Genomic DNA, 17,976 nt, shown 5'->3' on the forward strand with positions numbered 1-17,976 from the left:
AAATAATTTATTAACTATATAAGTTCATTTTTGCAAAACGTATTTCAAACAACAGTTCTACTCTGGATGAAGTCAGATGTCAGACTGTCTTCGTCAACTCTTTCTGCAAATTCATTGCAGTCGATTATAAATCAGTATAAAATACTGTACAGATTACTTTTTTAAAGAGAAATAATGTAACATTAATTAGCATGTAATACATAACTTTTCAATTATTCTAATGTAAATACAAAAAAAACACTAAGATTGCTGAAATGTAGCAATTTCCAAATCAAACCTGCTTGATTGATTAGAATCCATCTTTAAGTTAAAGATGTTGCTGTTTTTTCTGTAGATTGAAAACTGGGCCGGATTAAAAACTACCTCCGATAAAAGCTTTGCTTTGACATGATTTAATTCCGAATATTACTAAATTCAATGAAGCAAACAATTGATAAAAATGAAGTACACCAGAGCGTCAAAGCGAAAACATCTTGAGCAAAAACCACATTTACCCTAGCACTATTAACAGTGTTTACTATTGTTAAAACAATACCAGAGAAGCCCAGCTATTATTGTGTCTAATAGTGTTCTGATAAATATCCTTAAATACCCTTAAACTGTTAATATTATAAATAAATAAATGTTTGCCAGTCAATAATTTAAATATCCCTGTTTTCCTAACGCAGTGTTAATTTACAATCAGGATGCATTTCAGGGAGCGCACGAGCATTTTGTCGGAATTGACACATTGTCCTTTGGATAAGCTACATAATTTGACGGCACACATTTCCTCTTGTTGTTGTTGTTTGCTATCGAACTGGAACAAGCGGTAAATTGCGCAACCTTCCTGCACTCAGGGTATGCTATGGTGATATTAGCATGCGTCAGGTGTATCGTCTTGTAGGTGTCAGTGTAGCATTCAGGCTCGTCAGGAAGAGACCTCTTGTGTCTCCAAACAGGATTGGCTTCCATCGATAAGATCACGTTACCAGAACCCTTGTTGGCAGATTCACCGCTGACATAATCACTGAACTGAGACTGTACTGCTTCATGGCTTGATGAATCTGGTTCTGATAATCTAAGGACATGAGCTGGATTCTCTTCTCGTTCAGTTGGATTCTCATTTGGCTCAATCAGGACCGTGTTTAATTTTTCGTCAGCTAAGTCAATCATTCTTTCAATGTTGTCGTTGTTGGTTGATGTTATAGCCCGTCCATTTCCGAGGTGAGGAAAAACAGCGAGAATAACTGCAATAACCTGCCAGCCGAAAAACAACACTGTGAGATTAACTGTTTAGTAATTATCAAGAAAGATCAACATCTAACCTCTCCTTACAAGATCGACACACTGTTAAGTAGAAAGATGACGAGAACAAAGAAAATCATCAAGTTAATGAATAATATTAATCTAACACGAAATTCTCAGAACGGTTAGATTAGAAGAAATCTATAGTAAAATGCGAGGAGAATTAATATTTTAAGACCTGAGATCAAACAGTTTACTTGTAACTAAGAAACGATATTTGTAAAGAAGTTTTGGATTTTAAGTTCTGATTAACTCTATAGGCTGCAAGAATGGAGAAAATAATTTCTCGATGTGAACGAAGTTGGAACATACGTCCAACATATTCAGTTTGAATCAGTTTCGTGGTTCCTCTGGTTTCCAAAATTAAATGAACTTTTGTATAAGCCGGCTTATGGTAAAGTCATAAACAATGAACTAAAACGTATTCTTACCTTAAAAATCTCCATGACTTATTTTCTTATGAGATTGAGGCTTTTTTCCAACGCTCACTTGTATATATATATGTTGTCTGTTCTTCTCGGAGAAGGTTTGAAGACTTTGAACTGATTTCTAGCAGAATAACTCTCCCCTTAAATACAATTTTCAGCACTCCTAATTTGGCGCTGTAGCCAATAATTAGACAGGGAAATCACCGAGGATTGTCCAAAATTACAAATTTATTCTGGAGACCGTTTCATCCTCGTGTATGTTACTTTACAGTTTCAGTGATAACGTATTCGATTCTTTACATTTTGGTAACATTTGTAATGTTATAGCTGAGAAGTGCTATTAACAACTACTTCCTTTAATTCCGGTAGTAAACTGAGAACATGGATCTTAAGATAAGGGCCAATCAAATAGCTCCATGTTGGAATATACATACCTGGTATCACTGCTCAAGTTACACTGGAGATATTTTTAGCTGAATAGCACAGAACGGAAGTCCAAAATAGTTTGACTTTAAAAGATTTATCTGTTTTAAAGTTAACTGAACTTTCTGTGTGATAAGTTCTGCTTCTGTGGTTTTGCTGTTACATAGCGTCCACAGAATTCTGCGAATCCAGACCGAAATTTTCGTTTATTTATTTTTTTATTATCATTACTTTAAATTCTCTTGATCACGACATTTTCTTAGTTTACTAGCAGGCAAGAGAGACCTGGATTCCAGTCCGTAGTGCGAGGAAAGTTTTGGATAGAGACGTTATTTTTAGATTTTTAGATGGGTATTACATGACGTAGTTGTTGACAATAGAACTGTAACATTACAAACTCCTGTGAATTATATAAACGTTTTATTCCTTACAGTTTTAAAGTCGCACATAAACCAGAGGAGTTCATTAAATTTTATAACATACAGAATTATAGATTGAAAGTGTCATCAGACCACTGGGAAACTTAGAGGAGAGAAAAGTTGGATAAATTTTAGCAAAGTTACATTACAAATATTACTTTGTCTCTCGCTTTTTTCGAAACTGTAAACCATCTAAAAGTAAAAATAAACTTCCTTTAAGTCTTAACATGATATCAAAATATGATACTCAGGCCAAATATTCTGATGGGATATACGATCTCGCCTTGTAACTAAGTAATAACAGCAAGATGAAAGAAACTGTTTTGAAATTTCCTTTTCGTTATAGTTATAGACTGAGTTTTCATATTTTAGCGAGAAATCATGAGCTATAGGTCTTAAAAGAGTCTTAAACTATTTTCGTCTAATTAGGCGTCCCTTACTCGATTGTATTAAGTGGCTAGGTAATGACGTCATTTTCGATGATTTATATCCGGCTTTTAAATTACTACACTGAAACGATTAAATTTTGTCTTAAGTTTGTTTCGAACTGCTCATATGATCGTCTATAATGAGATGCAGAACTGACCGGAGCTCAAAATGGCTTAATCTAAACTGCTAATCACCACTCTAGATATAATGTTAATTTCATACAAATAACGTACTTTACATTTTTTGAAACAATAAGATTATGAATTAATGCTAGTTTGGTTTTGACTTTTCATCAAGCAATGAACGTGTTTCCGTGTTCCTATCGTAGCTTATCTTGGCAGCTGGTTTTCTTTACTAAATTTTAGAATGATCAAGCCTGGATAAAAGTCATAAGCTGGCTTTTTACTGATTGACCAATTTGATATTTACAACAATTATTGTACGAGTTCAAGCATTAAGACACTGATGAGTTGACTTAAATCGTCAAATATTCATCAAGCAGGAGTGTAATAACTGTTTTATAAAAAAAAACAAAACAATAAATCTCGTAAAATCGTGCCAATTTTTTATGAAAGAAAAGACCGGAAGGAGATAACTGACTACACTGACTGAAATTCGACGCCTTTTGAACCAATCGAAACTCTGGAAATGCATTATCCAATGTTTTATATTTATCAACCTTATAGGTGGTCCCCGTTCGTTTTTCCGTTTTTATATTTATGAAGTCTCGCCTACGTTTTCAACCAACAGAAACTGATAGGGCTTGCCAAAAGTTGCTCGAGATTTCCCGAAAAGTTGCCCGAAATATCTCAAAAAGTTGCTCAAAAGTTGCTTTTTGTAACGAAAGTTGCTCAAAAGTTGCTACAAAAAGCAAAAACTTTTTTTTTGTCTCTTTCTCTTCTTTTATTTGGTCTGATGCAAAAATATGCAATCTGTACAACAACAGTAAAATTTCTGAGCATTTTTGTGCAATTTTGCGTTGTAACCAGCGTCGCTGAATAAACTTGTTTACAATACGTATGGGTAAATACTACGCATCAATATCAATATAACAATATTAATCTTGTAAAAATCCTATTATGAGCCAATAAAATTGTCGTTGCTGTTCACGGTCAAGACTTCTAACCATTTTCATTTTCGCTGGAGTACTCAGTCTTGCCCCTGCTTATGCGGCTACCCTCAAAGGATCTAAATGACCTTCGTAACCTGAAACACTCGAATCAGTGGAGCGTGAATCTTCGTCCGCCATTTTAGATTTTCTTTAAAAAACCGCTGACCTAACAGCCCGGCTGCATACATTTTCGCTCATGATCTCTCAGGGGGGAGGAACTGCTCTTTTTTCACAGGAAATTTACAAATTGTCTACTGAAACATTGTAAAATATGGAAGCATGGCCAATTAAAGCCCTAAAAGGTGCTCCGATATCTAGAAAACTAGAAATTGCTCAGAATGCAAAAAGTTGCTCGAAACAAAAAAAGTTGCTCCAGATACGAAAAGTTGCCAAAAAGTTGCCGAGCAACTTGTGGCAAGCCCTAGAAACTGCTCCCTCAGCGGGCGCGCTGGCTACAAGATGGAATAAAAAGTTTAAGAAGGTTATGATTTCATTAATGACGATTTTTTTAGGGTTCAGATACTTCGTGATTACCACTAAGATGTCATGGTAAATTCGCATTCACATTTAATCATCCGAATAATTCCCCACAAGTCCTTTAAATCTGCACTTCCATTCTGTAAATGCGTTGACGTTAGTAATGGTATGAATTGGAGAGAAATGACGGATTTATATCCTGCAAGTTGTGTTTGAAAATTCCCTCAAAATTGCACGAGAAAGTGCAATTTAAAAGAATTTTCAAATTTCTTCAAATATTTTCGGTCGCACGCGATTGATTCAAACGTGTCACGTGACTGAATATGCCCCAGCTAAAACTGGAGAATATCCGAGTGATATTCCCCAATTCTCAAACCGCGCCTGTTGCAAAAAATATTAGTTTGAACGATAATTAACATAATAGCCTCCATTTGGTTTTAAAAATATGCTGGAATATTTTTCCTCGGACATTCTCTGTTCCGAAAAACGAACAGTTTTATGAAAGTGAAGTTTACAGTTTCCCTCGACCATCGCTCTCGGAAAACTGTTTGCTTCTCAGAACAGATAATGTCCAAGGACCGATATCCGAGCATATTTTTGCGCGAAATGGAGGGTATTGTTTCTCTATGTTGTTGATTATTTAGTCTTAAGACTTTTTTACTCACTACGATTTATCCGTCCCACGTTTTTCTTTATTTGAATTGCTTCGATTCCCAATTTGTAAGATATTTTCTGGAAATGTCTATCTGGCCAGTCGATTTATAATCAAATGTTGTCCCAATCGGAGCAACAAATCGTAGTGTTTGAATTAGCTGAATGGTCTCACAAATCGAGTTTTCCCATTTAAGTTACTCGAATACAATTTATTAATTAAATACAAAATCTCAAAACATTTTACAAAATCTCAAAACAATACTGTACATGATGCGGCGGAGGGGAAGTTGTCTTTCCTGATGCTGATCCTTCAGTACAAAAAAATGGTTAGCTCAGAATAAATGGTGATGGGCTGGACTAAAAAACTACCTCAGAAGGATTACTGGAATGCTTTGCTTTGAGATGATTAAATTCCATTTCTAAATCCATTGAAGTAATCAATTGATAAGAATGAATTATACCCGGGTTGGGGGGGGGGGGGGGGTATACTCCCAGAAAAATTGGGTCGGAGTGTGCGGCCCGCTTTCCAAAACCCTTACCCTATTTATGACCAAAATTCGAAACCCTATTTATGACCTGACCCTTAATTCAAAACCCTGTTTCAGACCTGCATTGTAATTAGTTCCCTAGTCCATACCAATGTTAAATTACCGTAAACATAACTTGCGAAGGGATTTTGTTGATTTTCTTTTCGATAATGATGAAAAAGTGGCTTTCTCTTAAAAACATACCGATATCAAGGCTAGAGTGCAAAAGCCATACCCTATTTATGACCAAAATGGCCAAAATCAGCTAAAATCGATACCCTATTTATGACCAAACGGTTGAAAAACCATACCCTTTGGGGCCGCACATACCTGCATAGCCCATATAAGGGAGTACCCGCCGAGGAATTATACCAGGCCTTCAGAGCAAAACATCTTGGGTGGGTACATTTACATTTACCCTAGCACAATATTAACAGTGTTTCCTTTCGTTAAAACAATACCAGAGAAGGCCAGCTTCTACGGTAATAAATATCGTTGAATACTCTTAAACTGTCGCAGTTATGAAATAATGTTTGCAAGTCAATAATTTAAATATCCGTGTGTTCCCTGACGCAGTGTTATGTTACAATCGTGACGTATTATTTCACGCAGCGCATGAGCAACTTTGAGCAAATACGCCCAACTGATTTGTGCCATCATCACTGCGGATGAGAATCGTCGTCAATGACGCCACACATAACCTCTTGCTGTTCTTGTTGCTTGATATTGAACTGGTACAACCGGTAAGAGAAACTTTCCTACAAATGGGGAATGTTGCGAGTCCACCGCTTGCCAGCTGGACCGTCTGGTAGTTACCAGTGTAACAAGGGCCTACATGAGACCTCTTCTGTCTCAAAAGAGGTCTGGCTTCCTTCGGTTGGATCATGCTATCTGAACTGAACTGAAACTGTACTGCTTCATGGCTTGATGAATCTGGTTCTGATAATCTAAGGACATCAGCTGGATTCTCTTCTCGTTCAATTGGATTCTCATTTGTCTCATTCAAGATCGTAACTAATTCTTCCTCAGCTAGATCAAGAATCCTTTCAATGTTGTCGCTGCTGGTTGATGCGATAGTTCGACCATTTCCGTGGTGAAGAAAAACAGCAATGATAACTGCAATAACCTGCGAGCCGAAAAACAACACTCTGAGATTAACTTCTGTTACCGAGAAAGATCGACATCTAACCTCTCTTTACAAGATAAATACACTGTTAAGTAGTCACTTTACGAGAATCAAGAAAATCTTAAAGTAATTAATAAAACTAATTGTGTTATCTATCGCCAAATTCTTAGAACTGTCATTAGAAGAAATACGTGGCAACCTGTAAAGAGAACTGATCTTCTAAGACCTGGAGCCCAACGGTGTATTTATCATGATCTTTGAGATGGCGTTTCTTTACGTTTACAGCAATTTTGACTGAGAAACTAAAAGAGAAGAATCTAGGACAATTTTGAATGTAAACGATGTTCTGAAATATTGTCCAATGTATTAGATCTAAATCAATAAAGACTAACAACCAAGTCATTTCAGTCATCAACAACCAAGACTTCTTCTTACCTTAATAATCTCCATGACCTATTTCTTTTGATTCTTTGGCTTTTCGCTAACTTGTGTATATGTTGTCTGCTATTATGTAAGGACTTGTTCTGATATCCAGAAAACTAACTATCCCCTTAAATACAATTTTCAGTGGTCCTGATTTGGAGTTTTAGCAAATAACCAGAAAGGGAACAAACATTACTTCATCCGCCAGTTTTATTCTTTTTATCCTTATTCGAGAAAGTTTCTGTACGGCTTCACTGATACAGTAACTGATACCTTACATTATTACAGTGTTTGTGATGTTCTAGCTGTGAACTGCTGTCCGCAACGATTCCCTTAGGATCCGGTAGTAAACTAAAAATACACGATATTCGAAGGCCAATGAAATTGCTCCATTTTGGTATATACAAGAAACTTCTGCTGAACGAGGATATTTTAAGTTGAATTGGGCTCCCAGCCAAAGTCTAAAATAGAGTGACTTCTTCTTTACACATTTACCAAATCATCCGAGTAGTCGTGCAATAATCGCTGCTTCCGCCGTTTTATTGCATCCCTTTGCCGAAAAAAAATCACGGTTGTTAACTTTTTTCTTTGGAGATATTTTTCTCTTTTCCCAAAGGATTAAATCTTAATTGCCTTAAACGTTTATTTACTCGCCTTATTAAGAATCGTTCCTCAACAAGCGAAATTCTGATGCCGTGAATAATTACATGAGAGTATTAATCCTCATACCGTGAAATCCGAGGGATGCATTAAATCATATTTGATACTGGAATCATAGGTTGAAGAACTTATCATAACTGGTTGGTAGCGTAAATAACACAAAAAATGGAGACCTTTTTTCAGAATTGAGCGTTAAACTTGCCAAAGTTAGTGTATTTGCAATTGACAAATGTCCTTAGCGGCAGTTTTCGAAATTGTTAACCGTCCTAAAACAGAAACAAACTTCCGTAAGTCTTGAATATCAAAATACGATACTCAGGTCAAATATTCGGATGCGATATACGATTCCGAATTTAGCTAAGAACGTGACAGCTCGATAAAAGGAACTCATTCTTAATTACACTTCGCTATTTATAATACAGTTATTAACTGATATTTTCAATTATAGCGTAGAATAAGTACATACTCCAGCTCTTAAAAGACATTATAAGTACGTTATTCATTTATTTAGGGGACCCTCAGTCAGGGCATTCAAGACTAGTCATTTTCGTGGATTTACATTGTACAACAAAATTGTACTATATACCGGAACGATTAAATTTCACCTTAAGTACACTTGCAACTCTTCATCTGATCCTCAATGAAAATGCCCAAATTCCAATTACTGGGACTAAACAAATCTTAAATCTTAACTATTTTATATCATTGAAGTATGACAAGGAGGTCTTGAGGAAATCCGAACGTTGTAATTGGTTCTCTCTTGGTCGGGATTTTTCACAGGGACCGTTTCCGTGGAAACGGCCATAAGTCTCGTGCTTTTTGGTTTTGAAAGGCGGCAAATTCAAAATTAACAACTTTCATGGAGCGCATATAATAAACTTGTTACTAACCTGGCTAGCGCCGTACTGGGCAATATTGGCCCTCACTCGTTTTTGTACGGACGTCGGGCCGATATTCCCCAGTACGGCCCTTAACTTGCACTCGGTTAGTCACAGAAAGCTGTTTTATAGTTGACGGTATAACACCGCTGCGCGTGTGTTGAACATTAAGGTAATCCTATCGAAATAGAACTCAGTACAATACTTAGCTCTTATTAACCGAGCAGAAGGTCTGTATGGAAGAATCTTGACCGAGGTCTAGGGTACAGACCGAACGCAGTAGGGTCTGTACACACTTCCCGTGTTCGTTTAGGAGCAGGAAGACCTTCAATAAACCCCGCCTTAAGGATGGTGCCTACTAATTGCAAAGGTTTTTGCACCAGGTTAAGACCACGCGGAAAAAGTAGATCTTTGCAAGGGCTATTGGAATCCAGAGAGAAAAATCGGGGTAGCCTCGCATTTTTTCGAGATAATTAGCCTTGAATCTCAACAAAAATGCTGACACCAGCATTTTCCTGGAAAAAGGAGGAAAGGATATTTCTCACACATTTCCATAGAATTCGCCTTTACATACAGAAAAGCAAACACATTTAAAAAGATCTTTAAACTACATGGCAAATGGTAACAAACAAACATTTTTTTAATAACAAAATCGTTGCAAATGCGCTTTTAGCGTGTCTGACAGCCTTCTTCTGGTTCAGCTAAAATACAGTCTAAATACCTTTAGCTCACAACCAGAAACTAATCACGTGTTGAATAGACTTGCCACTTCCATTTCATAACATAAAATGTAGGGGTAACCACGCGTTTTTTAAAGTTATTGATCTTTTTTGAAAACTTTTACGGTGCCCGTTACATTTTTTCCTGTCACCTCCCCAGTAAGTAAGACATTTGCGTATCTCGCACTTGTTTTGCGCGCGCATTACGCCATCTGCAGGTACATGTTTACAGTTGGATTTCAGTATAATTTTCGACAGATAACAGCTAGGTTTTCAGCTGGAAGACGTAAACAGTTAGTGGTTAGCGATATGCTGCTATTCTGTTGTCCCTGGTTTGAGTACAGGTTCATTAAACTTAAGGCCTCACGGAACGGTATCCTCCTCCTTGGACCACTGATGCCCAATTTTTTGAGACATGCGCAGAGTACGTTTTTTGGGAAACTGCTGTTCTCAGGGATACGCGGGCTCAACTCGCTAATGTTTACATTCAAGCTCACTCAGGCAAATTGTTTTAAAATTGCAACAAATTTCGAGCAGATGGGACGAAACAGAGTTCACGGCAGTCATTTTTCCCGGTCAAATCAACCGTCAGTAAAGAAGAAGAGAGAAATTACCAATGAAAACGTGAAAAAAATAGCTGCAAGCAGTGTCCGAGTAGAATTGAAAAACCTGTCGAGCGAGGAAAAAATCGACAAACTCGAGCGAGTTTACACCTACAGTGTGAAAGTGCCGGCCTGAAGAGGACAATACAAACTCTACGACGAAGTATAGGTAAGTGTCTGCTGAAGTAGTCATCAAGCCGTCTATAAATCTCCTAAAAAGTGTTTCTTAAATTTTCTGAATTACCAGTAAAAGCCGCTTTCCCACAAACACATTAAAAAAAAACAACAACCGCACTACTGAAGCAGCAAGAGAAGTACATGAAGAGAGAATGAAGGCAAGTGCAAACATGCTGACCTCAGACCTTTTGCAAAACCATGGGCCACTGACAGCAAAAGATGTATATCCCAAAGCCTGGGAAGCAAGGAAATTAAATAGCAACACATCAAGCATGATCCAGTCCCTCAAAGCTGAAGGCCGCAAACTTGAACTGCAGTGGAAAGCTTCCACCAAAGGCACATCACAGTTGGAAAACCAGAGGTCATTCTGGCCAACTGTCATCAGAATTCAGAACAGCTGGAAAGGTTCCATTTCTTATGCAACTTGCAGCTACTCAGGTATGGGGTTATGGACAGGAACTTTCAATACATGACTTACCAAGAGAATGCCAGTTCTTCGTACAAAACCTGCCAAACATTGTACAGTCTTTGGATCTTCCATCCACTTTGGACATGCATACCACCCAGTTACCTATGCAAGAAGAATGAAAGTCAAATATGGGGTGGCTCTTTCTAAAAATGTATTTTCGTAAAAAGAATATTTTCAATTGTAACAATTTCATACTAAATAAATGTGCTTCAACTATGTTCTATCAGAGATTCAGATAAAGTAATTAATTTGTGATGAGTCATAGCCATTCGTAAAATACAAATTGTTGCAGTGTAAATAATAGTGATCATAAATATCAAAATACTTCTGAGTGATTATAATGTAATACATGATTACTGTAGAGTTGTACAGTCAGCAGTTTACAGTGAATGTGAATATAAAAATACTTCTGAGTGATTATAATGCATGATTGCTGTAAAGTTGTACAGTCGGCAGTTTACAATAAATTTGAACATACATAATTATTGTTTTTCATTATCATTCATATGGGGCAGTTGTTTAAAACTAGGATGATAAGTAAGCCGCACAATTTTCACAGTAAAAATGTCAGTATTGGTAATTTTTAACAAAAAGTTTGCTTAAAATTGCACAAGAGTGTAGCTTGTATAAGATAAAATAACATAAAGCAGTGTACTAATGTACAGGAGGTACCATGTTGCATGAGCGAAAAAACAAGGTTGAAAGGAATCGAAAGTAACTTAATATAGTGGAATGTAAAGCAGAGCAGTGTTTATTAAAACCTGATGTAACTGATAAAACGAACAACAGACTGAATAATTTTATTCCCTATCAAAATATAATGAAAATATTATCAACAGCGGGCTGTCTAAACAAGACCACCTTTATTCAGATCATTAAAAATGACAGTGCCTATCATGTTGGAAAAAAATCATTACTGGAATACCAAACAGTTGTTGTGGCTTACTAATCAATACTAGCAGGGGGTAACCATTTGCATTTACCTGAAAGAATGGAGCGTGAACCCACCTCTCGTAGCCTCGAATTTAACATCTCCCAAGCTGTCTCCGTGCGCTTAGTGCATTCGATGTTTATTCCACTACAATATCTTGGGCGCGCGGGGAAAAAGTATAAATAACTTCAAGAGCAATCAGTCTAGGCCTCTAGACCTTCATTATCCAGGAAACTAGAAGGCAAATCTCCAATTTCACCGTTTCGGTTTTTCGATATCACCGCCTCTGCCCGCTGAGGACGGCAAAAAAGTAAAAAAGTACGTATTTCTGCCACTTACGCGACGAAAGAGAAAAAATTAAAACGGTAGAACATTCAGCTGTGTCCCATTCTTCCTTCTCTGCACGTCCATGGGCCAAAAACTGCGCGTTGGAAGACGATATTCAGCCCAAAAGTTTACAATAATTTGACTGGAGCAAGTGTTTCCGAGAAACGGTTCGACTACGCATGCCATAAATATTTTCCTGCTGATGTACTGCATACCATTCCGTGAGGCCTAAACTTGATTTGGTCACAGTAGGAAAACTTTGCTTTCATTTCAGGCGTGTACGTGATAGCGTAGTTGATTGCGTCAATGTCAGCCCCAGTGCACGCGTGGAGCTAAACCATTGCTTGCGTGATGCGCAGAACGTGTACGCACTAACAGAAGTAAGCACCGTCCTTAAATCATCAGCTTGCAGAAACGTTGATATTTGAACCATCCACTTTACGCTTTGTGATAGCAGAAAAAATGGGAGAACGGTAAGCGAGAAATACAACAAAGGATGTATTGCATCAATGTCAAGGAGCAATTTGATGTACTTTTCATACATACATACATACTTTTCATACATGCGTACATACATTACCTAATTAATAATGGTAATAGGACTGAGTGGAGTCCAATTCGGTCTGTAATCATACGAGCGATTAACAAAATCGGACGACCGCGAAGCGGAAGTCCCATTTATTAATCACGAGTATGATTACAGACTGAATTAGAGGACACGATGTCCTGTTACCAATTAATCATTCAGCAATCAATCGATGGTTTGTTCGTTTCTCGAATTTTGTCATAGTTTTGATTAATTGGTAACAGGACATCGTGTCGTCCAATTCAGTCTGTGATCATACTCGTGATTAATAAATCGGACTTCCGCTTCGCGGTCGTCGATTTTGTTAATCGCTCGTATGATTACAGACCGAATTGGACTCCACTCAGTCCTATTACCATTATATATAGGCAACCATGTTTAGTCGACAGGGATTCAATATGTTCCAAGCACGCAGTGTTCTTGAGGTCGAGTCACAGGTTATTTTTTACGAGTGCTAGCTATGCTCTCGTATTCAGCGATAATTGTTTACTCTGCAATAGAAATTGATCTTTGAGATAAAAACACAGTTTTAAGTTTCGGATGACCAACATCCATCTTCAGTTGCAAATATAACTGAACCGCTAGTCGGTGTAATATAAAAGCGAACTTTCATAAAATATATGAATACTATATTACACTTAAGATGCTAAATTACACTTATATTACACCGACAAGCGGCTCATTTGTATTTGCAAATGAAGATGGATAATGGTCATCCGAAACATGTTTTGCAGACTAACTGTGTATTTTTATCTCAAAGTTATTTCTAGTCTTTTACTAGTTCGCAAATTTAGAAATTGATCTTTATTCACGGCATAGAAAGAAGGTGATCGCTGCATTCAAACTAAATGAAAAAATCGTCAGGTCCCGGTACCCGTTTCCGAGAAAATAAAATGACCATTTGTTTCTCGCAAAGCCAAGCCGTTTAGAAAAAGACACCAATTTTTTAATGTACGCTAATTATTCGTGATATTCTGCGCAGTAAGGATGCGCAATGCAATTCGGAGACATAACCTTAAAATTCTCGTCCCCAGAGCCCACGATCCTTCTGGCCTGCGGCAGGAATCGAGAGCTCTGGGCTGGTCCAACACCGGAAGTCCGCGGTTTACGGACTTCCCGTCAAATCTGGCAAATCTGATTGGCTGAGAATACGAAACGAATACTCTACGCATGCTCAGAAAATTGGGTCCGGCCAGAGCTCTCGATCCCTGCCGCAGGCCAGAAGGGTCGTGGGCTCTGAGGACGAAAATGTAACCTTAACTGATCGTGTTGGCCATTTCCTACCAAGAAAATACAAGTGACTCGTGTGATATTCCATGATATACCACTCTAAAGCGTTGCATAACTGCTATGTAATATCTGCTGAACAATCACAAGTAAATAATCGTTTTGTTAAAAAAACGATTACGAAACTGTCTCGTTTGATCTTGCTGACTTTATTTCGTAGAAAAATTTCGTCATCTCATTAAATGACGTCAGAAGTTAAGCATGATGTTTACGGCAAACGGCAAAAATTAAACTTTTTCGCTTTTGCCGTTTGTCTTCACCTTCAACCTACTGTTTGCACAGTAGGTTGAAAATATTTGAATTCCGTAGCGGTGAATAGTGGGAGGCGTTTTTCTATGATTTTTCCTAAGTCGTATAATAATAATTGAATTATTGTATGAGTTGTCGAGGAATGTTGATGTTGACTAGACGCAGACGCAGTAAGGTGTTGTCAAGTGGCGCCTATCGATATGATTCAGGCTAACAACCACATTTAACGTTCAAGCAATGTCAGGTGCTTTTGACACATAACGGCATAAATTATATTGTACATAAATTATGTTGTTCCTGCTAGTTACATTACAATGCGATTTGTTCGTAATGTTCACTGAAAACATGTTTACTGCTCAGTGAAGAATTGCACGACATAATGTAATATTTGGTACAGCAAGCATGGTGAAGAGTTTGCAACGTTTGCATTGAGGATATGGAAAACACTCAGACTCCGTATGCAAAGCTGTGCTTTCTTACTTTGGAACGTTACTCCTCCCTGAGCATAAGCCACCAACGATATTTCTCCATTCTCCTCTGTCCTGTGCTATCCCTTTTTTACATCTGTGTCCAGTCATTTTGATGTCCCTTATGTAAAAATATAATTATGCCCAAAGATTTCAGTGTATGTGGTATAACGTTGGGACTGTAAGTAAGTAATGTGTCAGTTACACCTACTTTTCATTACTAAAATCGTCACTTCAGTACTCTTTGTACTTATTTTTACATAAAACGCATTCTTTCAAATAGCCTTTGTTCTCGTTTTACATGAAATGTGTCCATTTGAAGAAGTCTGTGAGAAAAGTATGAATATTGAAAAAATGCTTCTGGCGTAGAAAACCGTCCGGTCATAGTGTTATGTCATAACATCAAAATTACAAAAATAAAAAGCGGCAGCACAGTTAGTCGCTTTCACAAGGGAAATTCTCTTGTATGTAAATGAGCGTAAACGTTTTGATTCTTCGATTCGTCATTACTTAAAAATAATTCAGTGGGCAGGGATAAGAAGCTTAGTTACTAGTCACTTAAAGAAGCTACGTCACGGTTTGCAAATCTTGAATAGTTTAGCATAAATTTTTCAAGTTCGTCATTTGTAATCCGTGTTTATCTTCCCCATCCTTAACCATTCTTGTTCCTTTATGGTTTATTATTAAATCTTTGGTGTTTTTTTTCTATCTCAATAAACAATTACTTTCAGGTTTCCTTCAAGTTAAAGGTAATTTTGTACGTGGCAAAAATAACTCAAAATACCGTGTGACCGCTCCTCTGAATTTTTATCCATAAGAAAAATATTCGACAGAAAACACCGGTTTCATTAGGCTGCCATTGCTTCTTCTATACCAGGAACAGGAGTAAAGAAATAGTAACTATCCCTTTCTTATGAGCTAAGTATAGCGATGTGTCACACACTGAGTTAGGTTTCTCCACTTTTTTTTCTTTGATAAACCTCCAAGGGTGATAAACGTTTGTTTTCTCCTTCCAATATAAAACACATAAGTGAGTAGAATACAGAAGATCATCAATTAGTTAGAGGATCAGTTGTTTTGAGGGATGTACACCACAAATAGTCACTTCACAGACACGCACAACTGAATCACTCCAAAATCACCATAATGTTTCGTTACGTGGGCATGTAATTTAAATATGTACACAAAGGACCCCTGTGTAAAACTGGGCTTTGTTGAGGTTTGATTTCCTTCCGCGTCAAATACACGGCAGTGATGGCAAAGGCCTCCATTGGAATTTCTTCCTGTCGAAATTTGAGATCATAATTGAGGCTTTACGCGACTCTTCCGCTACAGCGTGGTTTCACAGTCCATGTATGGAAACAAGGAAAAACTAGAAGTACTACACCGTCCCACAACAACAAAGCGTCAGTTTGAGTAAGCCTTCTAGCTAAGAATTCCTCATAATTTTTTCTGTCAATTTTCTACTTTTCCGTTGCACAAGAACTTACTTCGTGGACCAAAGGAACGAAAACATATACTCACAGCACGCAATGGTCACTAAAATTGGGACGACTTAATTCCGGAAGTATGAAAGGGCAGGGCGCCTCCGGTTTAACTTTCAACCGGAAGTGTCACGCAACGCTTTGGCGGGAAAAAAACAGCCGAGCGGTAAACCTTTGTTTTATGGCAAGTACACTGGAACGGAACCTGCAAGGCGAGCTGAAAGGGCGTCACAGTTTTCATATTAAAATAAATGCATTCAGAAGAATATTGCTGTTTCATTTTCATGCGGTTACAGCTCTAGTTGACCTCAAGCTATATTTGATACCTTTTCGAACCCACTGATATTTTGATATAGATTTGACACATTTGTTCAATCTTAGATTACGATTATTCAACCTTAAGCTTTAAACAAATTGGTTTCATTACCTACGATCGTTTGTTGTAATCACTGTAGCTGAAAAATCGACAAAAGCGACATAACCAGGTACAATGTCACTTTCATGCGCTCGAGCTGGGCCACCTAAATAAACCAGGGTTTTATCTCAAGGTACTTTTAGGAATATTAAAATTGAACAATCACTTTAAACTCCTGAAGACGGAAAAAATAATTTTGAACTAGTTCCTGTTATCGAGATTGCGACGTTATGTTAAACTCTTTCCCACAAGCTGGGCTGATGATCGCTTCAGCTTATATGACCTAACTGACATATTTTGATATTTGTGTCTTTGGGGAAGTTTACTTTTTGCCAAGGCTCCATTTTTGCTCGTTTAGGGATGATTCACGCTTTCGAAAACTACACTCAATGACGTTGGAGAAACAGCTTTGACATCACAAAATGAAATGAAAACAGGAAATTTGATCCTTATATCGCATAATTTTTCCGGGGTGAGTCTAATAGGGCCTATAATCAATACTTCCTGTAAGACATTGGATTTATGGATCGAGATTTTAATCTATAAAGGTTCTTTTTGGATTTTTTTCATTCATACTTACAGCATTGTAGTTTGGGCAAATGTGATTGTTGTTTTATGTGTTGCTTTGCTAAAACTCAGAACTATGAAAAAAGACTATTAAAACTTTAGACTGGAATTCAGATCAACTCTCCTCCCACAGTGAAAAATATCCTGCAAAACAGAATTCAAGGTAACATGCTAATATTATGGTCGAGATTCGCAGAATTTTTTGGGCGTTACACGAATAGGCAACAAAATAGGAAAAATATGTGATATGGACGTTAACAAACTGACATTACCGCTTGTAACGTAGAGAAATGAAGGAAGGAAGCGATGCAACCATACATTTTCAAAACAAAGTTTATTCAATGAGTATAAAGATCACTAGATAATTCTGTAAAAGGAACAATTTTCTAAGAATTTTTCGTGTGATTCTGCCGAAAATATCTTCAGTGATGCAGTAACGACTAAATGGTCCAGAATTTTATTTTTCCCATGAGAATTATATTTTTTCGTTAACTGAATTGATATGGAGTTACAGGAAGTAAGTGTTAAAAGCGTTACACAGCTTCAACATTACAAATTTTATTGCAACGAAAAGAATTCTACTTTAACAGCGGAACTGACCACAAACTAGCATGAACAAGGATGAAACGTCATATAGCGGTGTAAATTTGACCGATGAAGTAATTCTGGAAGAAATACTTGGTAGTTTCCCTCTTGAACTATTTACTGCAACACCAAATCAGGCGCGCTGAAAAAGGTATTTAAGGCGACCATTTAATTTCTCAACATCATTACTTCTTACCTTCTCACAAGCTGAGAACTGAACACCTTTTGACTTTGGTAGAAAGCCACAAGCCCTCAAAAAATTGTAAATC

General features: G+C 37.3%; 2 protein-coding genes across 2 annotated transcripts; both read right to left on the reverse strand.

Moving 5' to 3' along the window:
* Nucleotides 1-686: 686 nt before the first annotated feature.
* Nucleotides 687-1,733, reverse strand: LOC149111590 (uncharacterized). The gene is made up of 2 exons (XM_089288879.1): nucleotides 1,719-1,733; nucleotides 687-1,239 (listed from the first exon to the last, which is right to left on the reverse strand). Exons 1-2 carry the CDS (start codon nucleotides 1,731-1,733, stop codon nucleotides 694-696), a joined length of 561 nt encoding a protein of 186 aa, XP_089145005.1. The 3' UTR covers nucleotides 687-693.
* A 4,626-nt stretch (nucleotides 1,734-6,359) lies between these two features.
* Nucleotides 6,360-7,331, reverse strand: LOC149111591 (uncharacterized). Its single transcript, XM_089288827.1, has 2 exons — nucleotides 7,317-7,331; nucleotides 6,360-6,881 (listed from the first exon to the last, which is right to left on the reverse strand). The coding sequence occupies exons 1-2, from the start codon at nucleotides 7,329-7,331 to the stop codon at nucleotides 6,360-6,362; spliced, it is 537 nt and encodes a 178-aa protein (XP_089144953.1).
* Nucleotides 7,332-17,976: the final 10,645 nt, after the last annotated feature.

This window comes from Orbicella faveolata, unplaced genomic scaffold (genome assembly GCF_042242905.1).
Source record: "Orbicella faveolata isolate gen_17 unplaced genomic scaffold, um_ofav_v1 contig_2, whole genome shotgun sequence".
In the NCBI taxonomy this organism is placed as follows: domain Eukaryota; kingdom Metazoa; phylum Cnidaria; class Anthozoa; order Scleractinia; family Merulinidae; genus Orbicella; species Orbicella faveolata.